Raw genomic sequence first — 20937 nt, forward strand, 5'->3', positions numbered from 1 at the left:
TGCCCCCCCCCCCCGCTCTCCCGTCTCCTTTTTACGTCAGCCGCGCCGAGACGGGGGAGAAACACCCATTGCCTCTTCTATCTGGCTCTTTTATGCCGTTCCATAGCCTTGCCCTTTTTCCTCTTATGATCTGTTTATCCTTTATTCACAGAGGTAGTTCTTGTGAGATTGGGGGGGGGGTCTATTTTTCAGCAGAGATTTTATCAGTTTGTGCAGTTCACACAGCATCCTTCCCCTCCCCTCCTCTTCACTAAGATCAGGCTTTGTGTGCAGCAGAGAACAAGCGTACAGTAGTTTGTGGGAATAACAGATGGCTGTGTGTGTGTGTGTGTACGTGCAGGAACATGACTATGTGTCTGACTCTGTGACTCTGTGTCGGATTGGGTAATCTCCCGTGTGACATAATCATAATCTGGTTAAACCAGACGGCCACAGTTGGCCTCAAGGCTGTTCAGCGTTAGAAGGCCAAGGCTCTTTGGTCTCAGTACGTATGGAGGTTGGCAGCATGATAAAGTGCAATTATTGTCTTGGTGGTTCAGCTCATAGCGGTGGGCTGGAGGAGCCGATTGTGGTTCAAGCTCACAAGTCAGGCTCTGGCTGGCCTTTATCGTGGAGAGGTTTTTAAGGCATGGGAGCGTGCTGACTCTTTTTGTTCTCTGTCTGTTGTAGTTTAGAGTTTAATGACAGTCCTGATATTTGTTTGTGGACTTTGATTAGAAGTCAGGACTTGAGACTTGAGACAACATTTTTGACCTCTGCAGGCAGCAGTTTTCAGTGAAATTGAATTCAACGGTGCATTTGGCAGCTCAAGGGGCAGGTATTTATCAGGTGGTGGTGGAGACCAAACACAGGAAAAAGGAGTGTTTGCTCACAGGTAAATAAGTTAGTATTTGCTAGCAGGATGTGTAAATAAGTGACTGTTTGCCCGCAGTTTAGTCATATCAACTTTGCATGGTGATAATATAAAGCTTTTTGTCCAAAAACTCAAATATATTTAGTTTACTGTCATATGAGACAAAAAAACACCAAATATTCACATTTAAGAGGTTTGTTTTTTGGAATATTTTCTTTAAAAATTTCTTTTAAAAACAATTTATCAGCTCCCAAAATTGTTGCCAATTACTTTTCTTTCTTAAGAAGAGCCTTATTTTTACCTCTTGGGAGCATAGCAACTCAAGATCAGTAATGACACCCTCTCCACTTTCCTGCTTCACACTTCTGGCCATAAACAAATTCAGTGTTAGATATTTGCGATAAGGAGAGAGCAGAATGCATTTGTGGCAGCAGGACGATTTCAGTAGCAGAGCAAAACTGAGGCGCCCATACTCTAACCACCACAATATAACTGAAAAGCAGTATGGATGAAGAACTCCTGGCTGACATAATGACTCATTCCTATGTCTGCATAATTATTAACTGCATGTTTTTGAATTGAGCCGAAGTGAAGGACTCGAGTTTCTGTTATTATTTGTTCTGGGTAGAAATGGTGTTGGAATCACTTTATTGTCATTTTAATTTGAGGTGGCCGGCACTGAAATATGAGTTCAAAGCTCCTGTCACACATGCATCCCTCTAATTAATCTGACAGTAATTGAACACGTTGGACTTTCAGTGCAGCACCGCCTTTACATTTGTGGTGCAACTGGGGCAGAAGAGATTAGAAATACACTCTTAGAGTAATAATCAGGCCAACAGTCTCAACACTGTTTAAGATATTTATTTATGCCAACTTAAATCAATATCAGGCAAAAGGCTTTACTTACAGCATGTAAGCAAATAGAAATTCAACAAGACTCCCAATTTGACTTTCTGTTGTTCAGTGTTTCCACAATGTTGACTGTGGTTAAAACAGGCAGCAGGCTTTGCTATCAAAGAACATTAAATGATGAGACTAGCGTGAGAACACAGTTCAGTGGTTTCACTGTTAGAAGTGGCAGAAATGGTCATTAAATAAGGCTTTAACGGCATAAGTCTTAAAATCCACTGGTGATGCAGCCTGTGAGAGTGCAGAGAACATTTCTTGCAATCATAACCTTTTTAACTCACAGCTGTCTCTCTCTCTGTGTCTCTGCTCCTCTCCTCTCACGCACCAGGTGTCATGTCTGACTGAAGCTGCAAGGAACAATAACATAAAAGACACCTGTTCCTGAAAGACAAAACGCCATCACTTAAACTAGAGAGATGAAACGTTCCATATTCCATGTCTGAAAGGGGCTCGAGACATAACATTTCACATTTACGAGATGCTTTTTTGTTTGCAGATGCATGTGCTCGCTCACACGCAAAGTAGCATTTCTGTATTTGCTAACTGTTTGAAATCAAGGAACTTAGCTAAGAGAAAACACCAAAAGAAACTAGAGAGTGAGACTGAAATTGCACAGTATAGTGGGCGTTCCTGAAAGCAGTACTCGAGAGAAACTGAAACTTTTTTGGTCCATCTCATTGTGGTTAGTTGGTGAATGACGTGGAACATTCAAATTCTGAGTAGCACTCAAGTACAGTACCGGTCACACATGCTCGTTAGGTTTCATTGGTCAGAGTGACACATTTGGAAAGGTGGTGCAGCATTCAAGCATGTTCGTTACAGATGGGTCGCAAATCTATTAAAGTTAAGGCACCTACTGTGGTTGTGGTGTCTAAGCAGTACCACACTGACACATTCTGGCTTTTTGCTTTGCCATTTCATTATTTATTTATTTATTTTCGCAGTCTCTTTTCATTCTGTGGTTTGAACTTACACACAAGCTCCAGAAATGTCACTTATGTCTTCTCCTACCACTCATCAACTCTGCTTTCTCAGTTTCCATCTCTCACGTTGTAGTATGAATAAGACGTCTCCTGCAGACTGCCACACCTGTGGGATATTAACCAAATCTAGTAACGTAAGCTGTTGGAGAAATCAGGTTGCTGTGAATCATAAAGGCTTCAATTGCAGGATTATCTGTATGTGTTTACTACCTACAGCTGGGTGCGTATCAACACACTGCCTGACTTTCTGAAGGGGTGACTAGTACTGTGTGTCCCTCTGTAAGATTTTCTCTCCTTTCCCTTTGATGTATTTTGCAGATCTGAGCTGTGAAACCACCAGTCTGTTGCAATCAGGTACCGGCATGTAGAGTAAGCACTGCCCTATCTGATGCAGCAGGACTCCTGGCTGAGGCAGTTTCAGTAAAAAATATAGCTGGTGCTCGGTACGACGAGCAGAAAGGTCTGGGATGACTGAAATATTGAAAGATGGTATGTTTTACTAATCATACTGTTGCTTGGAGCCTGTTGGCCCTGTAGCCCCAGAATGTTAAAACTGAGCAGCTTATTTAGAGATGAACTGCTGACTGGATGTTGGCCACTCGCCAGAGTGTTTTGCAGAACAGAAAAGTCCTCAGATTCACCAGTTTTCCTCCAGTGGCCTGTGATGACCCGCACTATGCTATTATATTTAATGACAGAAGTACATCATGTGTCAGTTACAACCACTGGTTGCCGTTCGCTGTGCTGCTAAGCATTCCTGTGAGTGCTTCTCCCTTAATTATATTTGTGTAGCAGCTTACAGCCTCCCACCAAGTCTTACAAGCCTAATGCATATGACCTTGGCCAGTTAAATGGATTCCATAATATATAATCTGAGTTCAGCTGTTAGAAGCTGACAGAAAAAAAATATGTTTTGAACGTGTCAGTTTTTCATTTCTGTCTATCTTTCTTTCCACAGAGACACACGCATCTATGAGATATATATATATATATATATAGATAGATATAGATATAGATATATAGATATAGGTTGCTTCATGTATTTAATGACCAATTCCCGACCAGTCGTTCCACTTTATCTTGCACACCTACCCAGTTATCCATGACTAGAGCTGGGTATCAAACATCAGTCTTATTTTTTCTATTAAAAAAAAAACACTACCAAATTGTATCTGTATCACAGAGTATCAAACTGAATGCTTGATTAGCCTTTGTCAATGAGTAAATGTTTGATCAGATGTTTAATTTATATTCTAAGTAGTTAAAAGGCATACTGATTTTCAGCCGGCCTTGTATCATTACTATGTGGGTAGTATATGCAAATGAACAATGTTTAACCTTTCCTCTCTGTCGCTTAGAGCCAGAGCTCTCCGCTCGACATCCAGCTCATAGCGGACATCTGCCAGCTGTTGGGCTGTTGTTTGATTGAATAGCCGACTTAACAATAAAATTGATACTGTCAGTGATTCAATCGATCAGCACAATGAGCTGGATGACGAGCAGAGCCACAGAGTCAAATTAAATGCTCAAACGCTTAAACGATTTAGCCACAAATTGATGGAGTTGATACAGTGGATTTTTGCTGGATTTTTCTTAAAGGGGACTTATATGTATTTGGGAAATGTGTCTTGATTGATAAGAGAATAACATCAGTGTGAAATGAGACTACAAGAGATGTTTCACCATAATAACAATGACTGTCATTTTTGTTTTGCGAGCAAATCCCTGAGATCTCTCAGGGAGGTAATTATCAGAGTAGTGACTGATAGTTGTGAGGAAACTGCCTCTTCCTGAATTGTTTTCTGGCTCAGCACTACACTTGCAGCTGTCTGACTTGATTGCAGGCTATCTGTCATACTTTCAGCTGCTGCGGTTTACTTTACAACACATACCGAAGATGTCTGGAGGGCTGTATGACAACTTACCAGGTGGTTTTTATATTTACATACTTTCTTGTTTATTTGAAGGGTTTTCCCATCTGCCATTTGTAGGAAACAGCTAGTTCAGCTCTGACAGCTCTTTTATCATTTCACATTCTGCTTGAGAAGCGGTTTTGCTTACAACTTAAAAACACGTCTTATACATTATCACACATTATACATGCATATAGTCGAAGGGGTCAGAAGTTCTGTGCTACTTTGACCTGCCGTCTGGGGGATTGACCCTCTCATTTTCCAGTCGTGGGATGATCCCTCAGGCCAGCAGGTCCACCAAGATTCAAATTAATTGAATCCATTTAAATCCAACCGGGTTAAGCTAGTCTGCTACCCTCAAGTGTTCAAGGTTCACCCCTGACACTGCTGCAGTACTCTTTATGGATAAAGAGAGACACGTCACACTGCCTGTAAAGCCTCCACATCTTCACGCTGTCATAAAGCGCGGTGGTAAAAGTATATCGAAGAGAGCACAGTCTGCCGGAGAGCAGAGGAGATAACACTGCATGGTTCACAGCCGAGCCTGATTTGGGTCAAATTTTCCACAAGCTGAAAAGTATCAAGATCAAATGTTCCTGAGAAAATAATGCAAGTGGTAAATGGCCATTGAGCAGTGGCCTGCACTGGATATGTTGCTACGGAAACCAGCCTTGTAAAGACGGGTGCTTTGCAGGCAGTTAACGTCTGTTTGCGCAGACAGAACATTTGATAAGTTTTTAATGATTGAGCTAAATTACTGTACGGCCCACTTTCGAGGGTAGCCACGCAGAGCAAGAGAAAGAGGTGTAAAGTTAATCCACTTCAGCCTGAGCTGGATATAAGATCAGCTCAGCCAGTCGGCAGCTATAGTGTGTACAGACTGGAGAGACAAAGTTAAGAAGCTTTAGCTTGTGCCAGTCAGTTAGAGCTCTGCAGAGCAATACATTTGCTGAGCCTATGGCTGTAATATAAATAAAGAATAATACCCTCCACATTCTTCCAATTGAATTTTCTCCAGTGCGGCTCTGTTAAGCACCGTCTTTTTTTAATCAAGCACTTTCAGCAGTTCATCAAGTAATATAACTGGCGTTTTTTTCTGAAGTGACTCTCTTACCCAGCGTTTGTTTGCTTCAAGGACAGTGATTTTGCTCTCATACTGAATATTTGTTTGGAGTCCCTACATAGTTTATTTGTGTCACATCAGGTGTCCCCTTGTGCCCGTCTGTGTGAAGAGCGGAGGTGAATTTGAGGAGATGGTGCGGGAACACACTCCCCGTGGCAAGCAGTCTGCTTTGTTATCTGTGTCACTGCACTCTTTACTTAAAGAAGCTCTTAAGGGTAGAATTATTTTGCAGATATGTTGAGCAATGGTAGTAATGATGCATGGTATTGTGGTGAAGTGCATGAAGAGGAAATGCGTCCTAGTTGTGCGGAAATGATTTGTGTGTGTGTGTGTGGTTGTGTTGTGTTGTGTTGTGATACCAAGATTAGTAGTAGATGTGTTGTATTTACTTGAATAAGTAATAAGACTCATGGAAACCCATAAGCAATGTACCTGGTATCTGTTTCCTGCTATCCTCTACTGACAAACAAATGCTGTGGGACTAAATAGTTAATTGTTCTGAAATGTGTCTTGCTGCCTGCCACAGATGATTATTTTCATGTAATTATCAGCTACCCTGTTGGCTCTTGAAGCACTCACACCTTGCCCTGCTGCTCTGTTCACTGCAATGCACTTCATTTGATTTTAGGGAATCCTCTTTTTTGATTTTTTTGTGGCAACATCAGCATGTCACGTGAAAATAATTACTATAATAATAAACAGAGAGCCCTGCATGTCTCTGCAGAAATAGTTTTGTTAGACACGTGCGTTTTCCTGCTTTTGTAATGCACTTGTTGACACGCTGTCCTCTTGTGGAGCTCGAATCTCTTTGTGCTTTTACCAGCAGCACACTTTGATGTTTTGCTTTGTGCCAGCTTGCCTACCTGAGGCGACACAAACTCCTTAAAAACAGGCTAATTATGCATTGTTGCATAATTAACATGACAATAAAGGCATTGACTCGCAAACAGCTGGTAACTGTTTGGCAAAACACACAGCAAGCCAGCTTTTTCATAGCTGTTTTTCAACAGTGAATCAAATGAATTAATGTTACTTAGTGGATTTTACACCATGAGGATACATTCATCTCTGTCAAGTTGTCCTGAGTTGTTTGTATTTCCAAATAATTTCCCCCCTTATTTGTTGATTTTTAATTTAAATGTATCTATTTATTTTTCTGCTTTCTGTTTGTCTGCTTTGTTCTGTGCTAACCCCGTTTTATAAATGTACATACCCCTCTTATAGGTGGCCCCAGTGGGAGGTGTTAACACTCAGCTTTACTCACCGATGCAGGATCGCCGTCTCATATCCTGAATTATTGACTGTAGAGACAGAAATAGCGCGCAAAGTCTCGATTGGCTTCATTAATGGCAACACATACAAAAGGACGTGTACAGTATCTCGGCAACCATCCTTTTTTTGAAAGTCTATGCCTTTTCCCCTCCTGATATTCTTAGTGATGAATCCAGTCTTAAGTTTTTCTGTCTCAGACACAATTGTAGCCTATGGTATTGGAAACAGGGGCTTCCTACCCTCCATCCCAAGAGATAATGGCCAATTATAGCAGATGCAGTACAGGTTACAGTTGTCAGAAGAATGGGCCAGCAGGGACCGCGATGGCAGGGAAGGTGTGTGTGCGTGTGTGTGTGTGTGAGCTGAGTTTTCAGAAAAAGTATTTGCAAGACCAGCTCTTTCCTCCAGAATGCAAGTAAAAGCCATCATCACATTATTGTTATCACCTGTTAAATCTTCTTTATGGTGCATCAAAACCCTTAAATTGCGCAACTCTGTGTCGGGAAAGTGCTTCAAGCGTTGCATGTCGTATATATTTATAAATGAAGGTGGTAAAAGTGTGCGGTTACTGGCATCCACCTTGCTGAAGTGTCACCATCACAAACGGTGCTGAATCATTACCAGCTGCAGTGGCACTGTAGTGTGATTGACCCTGCTCTCTCTGATCTCCTTTAGAGGAGGAGAGAGAGTTTCCCTTTGGGGATCAGTGAGATAACACAAAATAAGCAGTATGCTGTTTTGGGACCCTGTTCAAGGTTGCCATTTCGTTTATTTAAAAAAAAAAAAAGAAATCTCTTTCACAGTTGAAGGCCATGAAGTGACCATGAAAGATGCCAGCTTTGTTGAGGGATTCAAAACCAGATTTATGCGTTTTACCATAGAGGCCTGAGGCACAATTGAATTTTTAAAAATAGCATTTCACCCATTGATTGCCATATATGCCGTAGCATCACTATCAGAATGTGTCATGCACAATCAGGTTGTCTCATGCCTTGATTATACCCAACGTAATTCTGTTTCCACTCTATCATAGTGATACAGCCTGATGACAGTTTGTCTCATACAAATTGCAAATTCGTCCAGCTGTCATAAAAAGGAGCCTATTGCCATGCAGTTGTTCTAAAGCCGGTGGTCCTGTTACATTAGTGTTGAGGAGAAACTGCGCTCTGGATGGCTTTGCAAGTTCCCAAAATACTAATGTGTGCAGCATCAATATAGTAACGATTACTGAGCCTGTTCTTAACTTGCTCCATGTTGTCTGCACTATCAATAATTCTTCCTCCTCTTGGTAGAATTGAGTCTAATCATGGAGCCACAAAAACTCCCTGATGTGGACGGTGTTCAGAAAACAATACTACATGGAAGAAAAAAAAAGAGAAAACACAAAGGGCTCCGTTGATGGGGGCTGTTTTTTTTCAACCACTGGTGAGATGATGATGTATATTCTAGGAAGGCTGGTTTGAGCGATGGATCCTGTAGTTTTAAGGCCTAACAGATGCCAAAATATTGCACAATGGTTTCTAATGCTACAAGCTAGGACTCTATAAACTTTATAAACTTATTACAGCAACTATTGTTTTATTGTCTTGTCACATGATCACAAGGTAAACAAGCAGCACGTTTCTGGATGACAGTACATTGTGTTGTGGCAAAATTGAGCTGCATTCATCTTTTTTATTGGGCAACCCAGAAGCCTCTGCGCTAAGGCCTTCTTGAAATGAAGGGGGGGTGTTTTTTTTATACAGTGCTGTTCTGTCTGAATGCAGCCTGAAGGGGTCTAACAGACCTGTGTGTGAAAAATAAGCAGTTGCATTATTGGGACGTATTCATATCCATTGACATGATGAAGTACAATCCAGGAGCCCCTGATTAACCCTTTGAACTCTTCTTGTGCCTGCATTGGTGTTTTTGGTCATTGTGACGTCATTTCTTGGAGTATCTTCAAATGCTTCATATCTCTAAAATCTGTACAATCTCAGCTAAAAGGTTATGCAAGTCAATGGGCCATAATAATTGATAAAGGTATTGAAATTCTGACAAATAAAAAAAAAAAAAATATAAAAAAAAAAAAATTAAATCTGATACGTTTTTTTTTATTAAATTTGACTAAATAAAGACACAAAGTGTACTGATCCAAAACAATTCTGAATGTAGTAGATTTATTAATTGTAGATCAATGAACGAAATCTTTCTAAACATTTCAGAAGTTATTTGAACCATTTTGTGTGAGTGTGACGAGAATTATATTGAACAGAAATGGTTCCCCATTGCCTACATTAGTATTTTTGTCATTTTCATCATTATCACTTACACAGACATACACTATACAGTAACACACAAACTATTGACCTACACTGAAAATGGCTGTTAGTTTTCCCCTCGCCAAAATTTAGCCTGACTTTGGAACATAATTCAGCCCCCTTGGTGACAAGCGTGGGTGATATGGTCATCAAGGTCATCGACTTTAAAACTGAGCTGCTGAAGCCTCTTAAAGTCTGCTTGCATGTCTTTGATTGGCCAATGCAGGAGATGGCAGATGATCATTTGCTCAGGTAGAAATTTGACATTTGAATTGATTTATTTTTTGTTCTCTAAGCCATCTGTCTTTGCCCCCTCGCTTTCATTTTACACGTTTACCCTTAAAATTCCTCCCCCAATGACGTTCCCATTTTGAGGTTAAGATTTGTCGCAAAGTTTAGAAAATATGATGAAGGGGATTGAATGGCATTCCTTAGAAGGGGAAACACCAGGCTCATTTTAGATGGCTGTGACAAATATGTGTGGACATCAACAGAAACTGCGTGACGATAACTTTCTCCAGCACTGGAGGAGTCCTGAAAGAGCCTGTAAGTCAGATTTCATAGAGCACTGATTGGATCTGTAACGGGTCCCGTTCTGTTCTCGCCCCCCTCCCCTCTCGCTGTGGTCCCTCCTGTCTCCACTCAGCCAATCAAATATGCCGTTGCCGCCAGGCTTATGACCCACACCAGTTGCTATAGCAACGCCGGCCTGCCTCCCAGAGAACATGTCATGCATGTTAAGTGGTTCTCAGATGCTCGCTCGTTGTCTCTCCGTCTTGCACTCTTAAGTAGACACACACACACACACACACACACACACACACACAGAGGATGAAGTGACTCGACAGACCAGAGACAGTTAACATGAGGGTTTGTTTTAGTGCCTCCGAAGCAGCACTTATTACTACACTGCCTGACCCCCCCCCCCAGTGTCAGTTTAAGCATGAGTGGCTACAGTTACACACAGAATATCTTATAACTAAGTGAATTTCTTTACACTTAACTCATAAAAGTGCAGGATAAACATCTTGTGTATTGAATGAAATTGGAATAAAACTCAACTGTTTGCTGTGTGTATATGTGTAGATAGCACAGCACTGTAGCAGACAAAGATGAGCACGTCTCATCACAGTGCAAAAGTTTGCGCAATGTGCAATTTATTTCTCTTATATCGGTGTATATGGAGGTTGTATATTTATGTTTATAATGTATTTATGTCCTTTATGTCTTACTATAGGGCTGCTGTGACAAGGGAATTTTTCACGATGTGGGATTAATGAAGTGTATCTTATCTTTTTACCTGCAAAATATACAGATTTTCCTCAGTCAACATAAAGTAAGTTTGTGTTACATGGAGATCAGTTTTTGGAGAGTTTAAGAAGCTCACCAACACCTCTGTGGCCAAGCAAAACCATGTGCACACATTATTATTTGTTCCAAACAGAGAAGCCCGGATTACATTTTACATGGCTATTGGCTGCTAATGTTCCCTATAAACTGGATCAAATTTCTTTTGGCCGGGTCTTTCTGTTTAAAGTGGCTGCATAAAGTTTTTATTTATCAATAAAAAGTTAATTCTAACGGCGCTGTGCTTCAGTTTATTTATATAGGGACTATTAGGTTTAGCCCAGGTGAACCTTCAGAACAGTTTTAATAGAGACCAAGCAGCCCTGATCCTGTTTGACACTCTGAGATGACGTGTACTGACACAAGCACAGTCTGTCAGGGCAAATGCTTTGAAACGCTTGAAGCAGAGAAGCTGCCCTCCAACCAGCAATCAGCCATACAACCGTCTGCTTTCCCACTGCCAGAATTAAACTCCTCCGCTGGCACAGTTTAAGTGACTGTGTGTAGTGAGAACATTAGCTCTGTGCTGTACTATTAAATGTAGATAGTTAAATTGTCCTAGTTTTCTTCATTCTTTGCTGTTTTCAAGGCATTTGTTATATCCAAGCTGTGCTTTGCATTGAGACACTGCGATCTCAGCCCACAATGCAGGTACTGCACAAGTGGTTTCAATATGACAGGACGCCTTGGTGAAAAATGTGTGGGTTTCCTAATGACGTTTTTCGCGGTTTGTGCTTCTCACCTGCAGCTATTCATTTAACAGCCGACTGCAGCGGTTGCCTCTCTTTTTTTTCTCCCTTGTAGTATTTAAAGCTGGTCCATTTGCAAACAGAAAGCACTGAAAAATTGTACATACTATAAAAAGTGGCTCAGAAACCATGTGAGGAAACTGTTGTCAGTTAGATTAAAGTAAACTATAGCTGAGAACATAAGTCTATCGATCTGTTACTCTGTTTTTTTTAAGCAGAAATGTCAAAACATTCACTTTTTCCTGCTTCTCGGCTGTTTTCTTACTGTTGAAAACAAAGCTTTTAAACTAGTATTTTTCTCTCTGAACTTTCATGAACACCCGTCAGTTAACAGGGACAACAGGGCTCAGTTTAGCGCAGACATGGTCGCAGTTTGTACTAAACTGAGGAAAGTGGCTTTACATGTATAATTATTCATTCTGCTTTTGGGATAACTGTTGTTATTTTAAAAATGGGATTTATTTGTTGGGACTGTTTGTTTGTATTCATGTCATTAGAGTTAAAGTGAGAAAGGCCAAAAGAAGTGCAAAGTGAATGTGGTCGGCGGCCTCTATCCTGTCTTTGGGAACAGTTCAGGAGACTCACTGCAAATTATTCATAGCCTCCTGTTGAAGCAGCTACAATCTGTGTGTGTGTTTGTGAGTGTGTGTGTGTGTGTGTGTGTGGGTGTGAGAAAGCTGGAGAGAGTGTGAGCCAGTGTGTTGAGAAAATGAGGAAAGCCAATGTGCGTTGAGAATTTTTTAGTTGTTGGTCGATAATGGGTCAGGCAGACTTTTCTCTCTCTCTCTCTCACACACACACACACACACACACACACACACACACACACACACACACACACACACACACACACACACACACACACACACACACACACACACACACACACACACACACACACGCGCGCGCATACTTCCTGTTCCTCTCTTTCTGTGTAGCTCAAGACTGAGGGGAAAAAAACAAGCTTCATTTGAGACTTGACTCAAATGAGTCTGGTTTCTGTCCCTTCGGAGAAAGATAATCAGATGATGAAAGGCTCGTCGAGGCATGATGGGATAAAAATAAGAGCAATCAGCTGAGATATAACAGCGTGTCAAGTACAGAGGGATGATGGTGGAGGTGGGGGTGGCATCTCTAGCAATGCTGGGGAGAGTTAGCAGGTGGGACTGGAGTGAAATTACATAATCAGAGACGTCCTGCCTCCGCTGTCACCTGAAGCTGCACGACTGCAGCTTTAACACAGTTCCTTTGCTGCGTTTCCTTGTTATTAATTAATTATACAGTAGTGCTGATGACCAGTGTTCAGGGATTGGAGGAGAAATAACATTTCACTGTGTGAATAGAGTTTGCATTTACATCATGTATCTACAACCTGATTATTTCCAGCTACAGCTGGCTCTCTCAATGATGTGAGGAGTTTTAGTGGGATTAATCTGCACTCACTCAAGATGATTAGACAAAAGTAAATGAGGTGATAATTCATTAAAACTGGCATCTTTGGTCGTTGTACTGTCAATTACAGCCAGATTTACTCGAAAATCTCTTCCCACTTAACAACCAGCATCTGTTTTTTTCTATTTGTTTTGTTTTTTTGTCAGGAATGTGTTCAGACCCTCAGGCGCTTCGTAGGTGTCCCTGTCTCCACATTGTTTACTTTTTACTGGAGGTTTATTTGCTCGGATCACATCCCCGTGTCCCAGTTCAAATTCTTCAGTCTGTTTGCACTGTATCCGTGCCCCTGGCTTTAGTGGGTAGACTTTGTAGAGTGCAAAACAGGCAGGATGAGGGAAAGGAGTCTCTCCAAGGCTACCTAAATACTTTATATGTGCTGCAGGTGCTGTAAGACCAGTCATTACAACTGTTACATAACTTTTAGCATGGATGTGATTTTTGTGGCCGAATATCTGTTATCTAAATCAGTGGTTTTATAGGCTGTTGAATATCACATTTTAATTCTTAAATTTGAGAATAAAAACTGTCACATTATTAGTATTTTATAAAAGGTTAATGGTTGTTTTACGTTCTTTTAAATCCGGGCTCACTCTGTATTCTCACCGTCATTTAAAAAGTGTTTGAAAGTCAATTTGAATCTAAAAGGGAGAGAAAAAAGCTTTGCACACAGCATCTACTTCAGGGCTGTGTTCGCCACATTTCCTGTTTTATTGAATATCCTTCTAATGCTGCCACAGAGCTTCTGTATGCAGAAAAACATCTTAAGGTGACAAAGATTTGAAAAGCAGGTGGATTTTTGACATTTCTGCCAAGTCCATCAAAGTTTTCAAAATGCTCTGCAACAGACGTTCCAGGATTGTTTCCCTCACCATTTATATGTGCGACCATGTCAGCAGAATCAGGCATCTCTATCCCTTTGTCTGTGCAGCAGGAATATCAAGTGCCAGAATCGATGAGAAGCTTATGTACATGCAAGCAGGTCAAATCCCAGCCCGTGGGCTCCGTCTATTGAAGTTGGAGCTTGAAAGTTGAAGATATTTTATTTAAGATTGTTGCAACCACCTAGACACCACACAGGGATAGTGACTCTGAAAACAGACTCTGTGTATGTAATGATTGAAATCCTGTGTTCACCCGGAGTCTCTTTCTCGCTGACCTGCTGTTTGCTCAGATGACAGCCTGAGTGTGTGTGTGTGTGTGTGTGTGTGTGTGTGTGTGTAGTTCAATGTATTGAAACAGGGGGCTCTCCCACTCATGCTATTCCTCAGTACAAACACTGTGTGGAAGACTGTATTTAAATACACACTCTCTTAGCCTGCCCCCTACTGTTGCCCAGACCTACTTTCAAACACACACGTATACACTCACACACACTCTGGGGAAAATACAACCCTAAAACACTTTGTAGGTGAACCGAACTGGACTGGAACTGAGCTGTGAGTCAAATGAGTGTTAAATGATTTTTCTTGGCCCACTTTCCCCAGTGAAACCTCATTTAAGCCGTTTGTAGATAGACTTTGGACAGAGGACTTTGTGGATTATACTGCCTCTTGTGGTTAAGAGCAGCATTGCTCCTCCTCCTGCCCTTTGCACTCATTAGCATATTAACAGGTCAATAACCAATATTATAATTAACCTAGCTGCCAGTGTTCTGAATGAGAATTTACCCTCACTATTAGCTTTGGCTGCAAGGCATTTTGGGATTGAGTTTGCATCGTTTGAGGCACCTTTGGACTTTCACAGCTGAGGAAAGGATCTCTGGAAATAATATTTATCTCCATCTTTTCTCTGTCAAAGACTTTGCTTTGAAAGGGCAAAGCTTTGATAAAATCATAACACCTCTCAGCCTGCTGCACATTTCTACTTTGACCAAGTTTAAAATAGTGTAATGTCACACTTAACTATGCCACTCTTATCTACTATGGGACAATGGGAAATTTCAAACAATTTTTGTTGGGGTTTTTTTTCAGAAATTCTTTAACATCAACACTCCTATGTACAAATCCACACCACACACAATATTTTGCTGTTGTAGTTCTCAAAGCGGCCAGTTGGTGTCCTCCTCTCCCCATTTCCACTCCCACAGCCTGATCGACCAGAGTGAAAGATTGAACCGTCTCTCTCTCAGCCTTCAGTGACATTTTACAACTGTGACACTTTGGACACATCCTATAAACCGCCAGGTGTTAGATAATGTTAAGAATTAATAAAGCGTCAGTGATTCATAGGCGAGCTCATACCTAATTAAAAGCTTGACAGCTTCAGTCGTTTCTCTGTTTATGTCCACATGCAGCTGCCACAGTGCCACTACATCATTTATGGTCGTTACTGGTTTGAAATGTATGTTTTTAATTATCATTGTCTCTCTCTCTTTGTGTTTATCTTTTCCCAGGAGCTGAAGAGAGTTAAGTGCCAGCAATTACAGCGCAGTCCGTCCTGGAGCCTCTCCTCCCTGCCCTGCCTGAACCTTCCCCCGACCGAGCTGCCGCCTTGTGCCTCCATCCCTGGACCTAAGACACACTCGGTCCTGAAGACACATTCACACAGAGTTACACACCTCACGGCCACCCCCACCGACCAGGATGATCACTTCGGAGCTCCCTGTCCTGCAGTGAGTGAAACAGACAATTGACAAACAGAAAATCAGGAAACAAAATAGAAAAAGCATGAAAATACTTACTGCTTTGAATCTCCAGTAGCAAAAATGGTGTGTTTTTTAAGAGTGGATGTTACTGGTAACCCCACTGTGGCCCTTTAATGAAACTTTCATCCAAACTTTTGTTTTAAATTTGTGAATAACTCATATTTGTGTCTGCTCAAATCCTCAAAACACAAGTGAGTGTGTCAATATTTATACTTCACTAAAACAGGTAGAGTAGCGGTAGTAGGAGATGTTAGTAGTAGTTGTAGTTAGTTTGCTTTTCATTCCCGCAGTTTCACTTTTGTAATGATCATTGTTTGTAATTCTGGGACTGAACATTTGATTTGCTCTGAGGATGAATAAAAGCTTTTGAATGCTTGGGAGTCACATTCGTTTTGTGTTTTGCTCTCTTAGGGACTCATCCAATGAGTCTGGGGCAACAGACGCAGTTGGCCTGAGTATGAGCATGAGTGAGATGGAAGATCCAGAGGTGAAAGGCAAGAAGAAGAGAGGGAGGCCTGGAAAACAAGCCCCGGTATGAGTCCGCATCAGTGGAGTGTGACAGCGCAAAAGCCTGGTGAACAATCAGGCTTGTGTGTGTGCTTGCTTTTGTTTGTACTGGTGTGTGCGTGTGTGTGTGTGTGTGTGTGTTGGAAGAGGTGAGGAAAGAAACTCTTATATCCAGGGTCTGTATAAAGCCCTGAAAGTTTGGAAAATGCTTAATTTTAGGTTGGGTTAGGAATATGGTTGAATTTGAATATACTCCTTGAAAAATGCTTGATTTTCAATGAAATCCGGTGTTTCATCTACACGGTCACTCATGTAAACTAAAAACTGTTTTATCGATGGCATAAAGGGACTCTATAAACTCTATTTTTCACCATTTCATTTAAAATAATAATTTAGATTTTATGATAAAGGCTTTGAGAGTCAGGAATAGATGGAACCTTGAAAGTGCTTGAATTAAACAGCTGTACGAACCCCCGGTGAATATATGTCTGTCTTTGTGTGCACCTGAATGTTTCCGTTATTTCTGTTTCCGGTCTGAATATGAGTGTTTGGGGTTTTTTTTGCATCCCGCCTGTGTTACTGACATCTCCACCCCCACAGACATCCAATAAGAAGCCTCGGAAGTCACCGGCAGACAAGCCTATGGGCATAACAAGAGGCAGAGGGAAAGCCAACGGCGTGGCTCAACATAATGGAGACGGCGGCGACCCGGTTACTCTGTTTGAAGTGGTCAAACTGGGAAAGAGTGCCATGCAGGTGGGTGAATGTAGTGTCGGAAGTGTCCACACTCCAACTGTAAACTTATAGAATTAATGTTCAATTAAATATATTCAGTTCTATGTTCTTATATCTCATTAGCTGTTTCTGTATTGCTTTTATTCTAGTTTTCTCTCCAGGCTGGATTTTGTAAAATAACTTTTCTAGTGGAGACAGTGACACTGTTGTGATTGTGTGTGTGTGTGTGTGTGTGTGTGTGTGTTTCTTACTGTGTGTATCTGTTACAGTCTGTGGTGGATGAGTGGATTGAGTCGTATAAACAGGACAGAGACTTGGCTCTGCTGGACCTGATCAATTTTTTCATCCAGTGCTCAGGATGCAAAGGTGAGACTATGAAGCTGCTGCACTTCAGTCAAATCAGTTGGTGTCAAAAAGCCGGAATAACAAATCTGAATCTGTCATTATTTTTCTGTAACCAGGCACTGTGAGGATTGAGATGTTCAGGAACATGCAGAACGCTGAGATCATCCGTAAGATGACTGAAGAGTTTGATGAGGTAAGTGTGACGCTGTAGTCATGTGCAGAGTTTGTGTAAAGGTTCTAGTTTTAACAGAAACAATCCTCAACAAGACAGTGAAATGGTTTCAATACTTTCATGTCTCTATCGACAGCTCAAACCAGTTTCTTTTTATAGTCAGTGTACATTGAATCAATACTTTCAAAGTCTGAACACAAAGTACAGTAATAAAGATATTTGTAGGTGAGCACTAAATGATTTAAATCACACAATTAAAGCTTGAAAATCTCCCATATTTCATTTCTTCAGACAGCTTCTCACCAGATGACATTTTTTGACAGAACTGAGTGTAACAAACAAATAGCAGTGGTTTAACAGACAAAAGGGGTTCTGGTCTCTTTTATTGCGAACAAATGTGTTTTTAACTTCAACCAGAATTTCACAACAGGCAGCCAGAATGAGCGTCCATGTTACTGAAAACATGTCACTGAGTGCACACCCGTCTGTGTCACCTCTTTGTTTCTGCTTGCTTGTCGTTTGTGTTTGTATTTTTGTTATCATAGTTATTATTATTTTGGGGCATTTTTTTTACCTTTAATTAAATAGGGATAGGGAAAAGCCAGACAGGAAATGAGAGAGAGAGCGATGCCCTGTAACCATTCAGCTACGGTGGTGCTCTAACAACGTAACAACATTTGTTTAATAGCAGTAAATAATCTAAATTGTCTGAAAACACAAGTCTTATATGGTCACTTGTAGATGAATTATATCCCCAACAGGGCATTACAACCCTGGCATGCTTGCCAGCAGAGAGGCTTGAACCAGATCTCTGATCACTCTTTTGTCAACAGGACAGCGGGGATTATCCTCTCACCATGCCAGGGCCCATGTGGAAGAAGTTCCGCTACAACTTCTGCGAGTTCATCAGCGTTTTGATCCGCCAGTGTCAGTACAGCATCATCTACGACGAATACATGATGGACACGGTGATCTCCCTCCTCACCGGGCTGTCTGACTCTCAAGTGCGAGCCTTCAGACACACGTCCACGTTGGCAGGTAATGACACCAGCTCTGTGAGCACTGCAGCAGCTCATATCATGACAATAAGACATTTATGTGTTCAGCATGTCGCTGAGCAGTCATTCAGTGGGTCACACCCACCTCCACATTTTCCTGAAGTGAACTGATGTTGTTCTGGTAGCGTTACATCTTACAAGTGGCAAGTAATGACAATTAATACAATAAATAAAAGAAAGATGATAAATGTGATTAAGATTAACGGTAGAAATGCCACCTGTCATTTGAAACATTTGATTTGATTTGAAAAACCATATTTGACTATTTTTAGTACAATGAAAATTTAAGAATCACTGTGATTCCTGTGAGGAAAAGGTGCCAGTTTGAAAAGTCTGAAGCATTTGAGCGTGCATGTGTTACTGAGCCTCACATGTGCGTTTTTGTCTCTGCAATAGCGATGAAGCTGATGACGGCGCTGGTGAACGTGGCGTTGAACCTGAGCATTCACCAGGACAACACCCAGAGACAGTACGAGGCTGAGAGGAACAAGATAGCCGGCAAACGAGCCAACGAGAAGCTGGAACTGCTGCTACAGAAGAGGAAGGAGGTCGGCTAGTGTTCGATCAGATTTGATATTTAATGAAAGGCAGAACTTTAATGCTGAAGTTATTGTAAAAATATTATAAAATTATTACTTAATTGGTTCTTCGGCAATACTTACAAATTAAGAATTGTCTTTTATTTTGGTATATATTGAGTATTTGAAAATTAGGAAAAAATAACTTAACTTAATAATCACTGTTTAGCTTGTTGGGATATTGCACTATACATCAAAATGTTTTTAAAGCTTTGTAAAACTTCTGTTTTTCTCTTTGCAGCTTCAAGAAAACCAAGACGAAATAGAGAATATGATGAACTCCATCTTCAAGGGAATATTTGTGCATCGCTACAGGTACAATTTGTGCTTGTTGATATGATCGTCGCCATTTGCAGTTTTCCAGAATATAACGATGCTTTAATTGGTTGCAGTGATGCTTTATCATAACTATCGACATTGTCCTATGGTCAGACACAACTCATTTTTGTCAAATGTTGTCTGTTCTAGAAGTTCAGAACATTATTGGTAATATAATAATAACGGTGATTGGACTCTTTGTTTTCTAGGGATGCAATTGCTGAAATTCGTGCCATCTGTATTGAGGAGATCGGAGTGTGGATGAAGATGTACAGTGATGCTTTTCTTAATGATAGTTACCTGAAATATGTTGGTTGGACACTACACGATAGGGTAAGCACAGCCACCTGACTGTTTTGTTGTTCTCCTCACATTTCTTTAAGACTTTGTTGACATTTTCCTGATATTTTGATGCATGACAGCTGGTTTGATTCACTGGGTTTGGTTAGATTTACACAAAGACAGAATGGCAGAACTTTAGCCCACCAGGATCTGCTTTCCTTTGAGAGGTTTTTGTCTGTCTCTCTTTTTCAGCAAGGAGAGGTGCGTCTGAAGTGCCTGAAGGCTCTGCAGAACCTGTACACTAACCGAGAACTGTTTCCCAAGTTAGAGCTCTTCACCAACCGCTTCAAGGTAACACCCACAAGAATGAAAATAAGAATTGCAACTGACTTTATACTGTCCGTGCTGTTTGTGCGTGTTTATCTCAGTTGTTTCCCTGTTTAATTACACCTATTTTGACAGGACCGTATAGTATCAATGACACTGGATAAGGAGTACGATGTGGCTGTGGAGGCCATCAGACTGGTTACTCTCATCCTGCAGTGAGTAATTTAAATGCTTTTCGCCTTTTTTTTCCCTCCATATCTGCATATTACACATTTTTCTCATCCAAATTCATTCACGATGGGTCTTAATCACATTTTTGTTGCTGAGGCATTCTGGTACCTCTTAATGTTTGCTGTACTACAGCTCAGTTTGGTTTTCTGTTGCAGGGGCAGTGAAGACGCCTTGTCGAATGAGGACTGTGAGAATGTGTACCACCTGGTTTACTCTGCCCACCGACCAGTGGCAGTTGCTGCTGGAGAATTCCTGCACAGAAAGTAAGTCCATCATAAAACCATCTTTACTAGAAATAATGTCGAGTCTTACATTTAGTGGGATTCAATGGTGGTTTCAAAATGTCTGTCTTATTCGTCTGTCTTCCCTCTTTTCTACATTTCCCTCCTGATTTCTCACTCTCCTCTCTCTGACCACTCTCTCTTTCCCTCTTTCTCTATCAGGCTGTTCAGTCGTCATGACCCACAGGCAGAAGAAGCACTGGCTAAGCGCAGAGGGAGGAGCAGTCCCAACGGAAACCTAATCCGCATGCTGGTGCTCTTCTTCCTGGAGAGCGAGGTAACACTTACACTTGCTGACATGCACACACCATCACTGTTATTACACATGATGCACACATACTATGTTCACACAATGCCTGCAAAACCTGATCAAGGCTCTTTCTGTGTGTGTGTAGCTCCACGAGCATGCAGCTTACCTGGTGGACTCATTGTGGGAAAGCTCTCAGGAGCTGCTGAAAGACTGGGAGTGCATGACTGAACTTCTGTTGGAGGAGCCCGTGCAGGGAGAGGAGGGTGAGTCACACACTGATCTTGTTCTCTCATTAAGCCTAAGAA

At 41.3% G+C, this 20937-nt stretch overlaps 1 protein-coding gene across 3 annotated transcripts in view; it reads left to right on the forward strand.

Moving 5' to 3' along the window:
- Window positions 1–20937, forward strand: part of stag1a (STAG1 cohesin complex component a) — a 73327-nt gene that overhangs the window by 43746 nt on the left and 8644 nt on the right. For 2 of the 3 annotated variants that reach the window (XM_070841872.1, XM_070841873.1), the window contains exons 2-15: window positions 15297–15515; window positions 15960–16080; window positions 16656–16811; window positions 17060–17156; window positions 17252–17328; window positions 18141–18345; window positions 18762–18913; window positions 19185–19258; window positions 19471–19594; window positions 19796–19894; window positions 20006–20085; window positions 20257–20364; window positions 20545–20659; window positions 20778–20895. In XM_070841872.1, the coding sequence (XP_070697973.1) occupies window positions 15487–15515; window positions 15960–16080; window positions 16656–16811; window positions 17060–17156; window positions 17252–17328; window positions 18141–18345; window positions 18762–18913; window positions 19185–19258; window positions 19471–19594; window positions 19796–19894; window positions 20006–20085; window positions 20257–20364; window positions 20545–20659; window positions 20778–20895 (1555 nt within the window). In that variant the 5' untranslated portion in view covers window positions 15297–15486. The remainder of the gene's footprint in view (window positions 1–15296; window positions 15516–15959; window positions 16081–16655; window positions 16812–17059; window positions 17157–17251; window positions 17329–18140; window positions 18346–18761; window positions 18914–19184; window positions 19259–19470; window positions 19595–19795; window positions 19895–20005; window positions 20086–20256; window positions 20365–20544; window positions 20660–20777; window positions 20896–20937) is intronic. The other variant, XM_070841874.1, reaches the window with a different exon arrangement.

This window comes from Pempheris klunzingeri, chromosome 13, assembly GCF_042242105.1.
Source record: "Pempheris klunzingeri isolate RE-2024b chromosome 13, fPemKlu1.hap1, whole genome shotgun sequence".
Classification (NCBI taxonomy): domain Eukaryota; kingdom Metazoa; phylum Chordata; class Actinopteri; order Acropomatiformes; family Pempheridae; genus Pempheris; species Pempheris klunzingeri.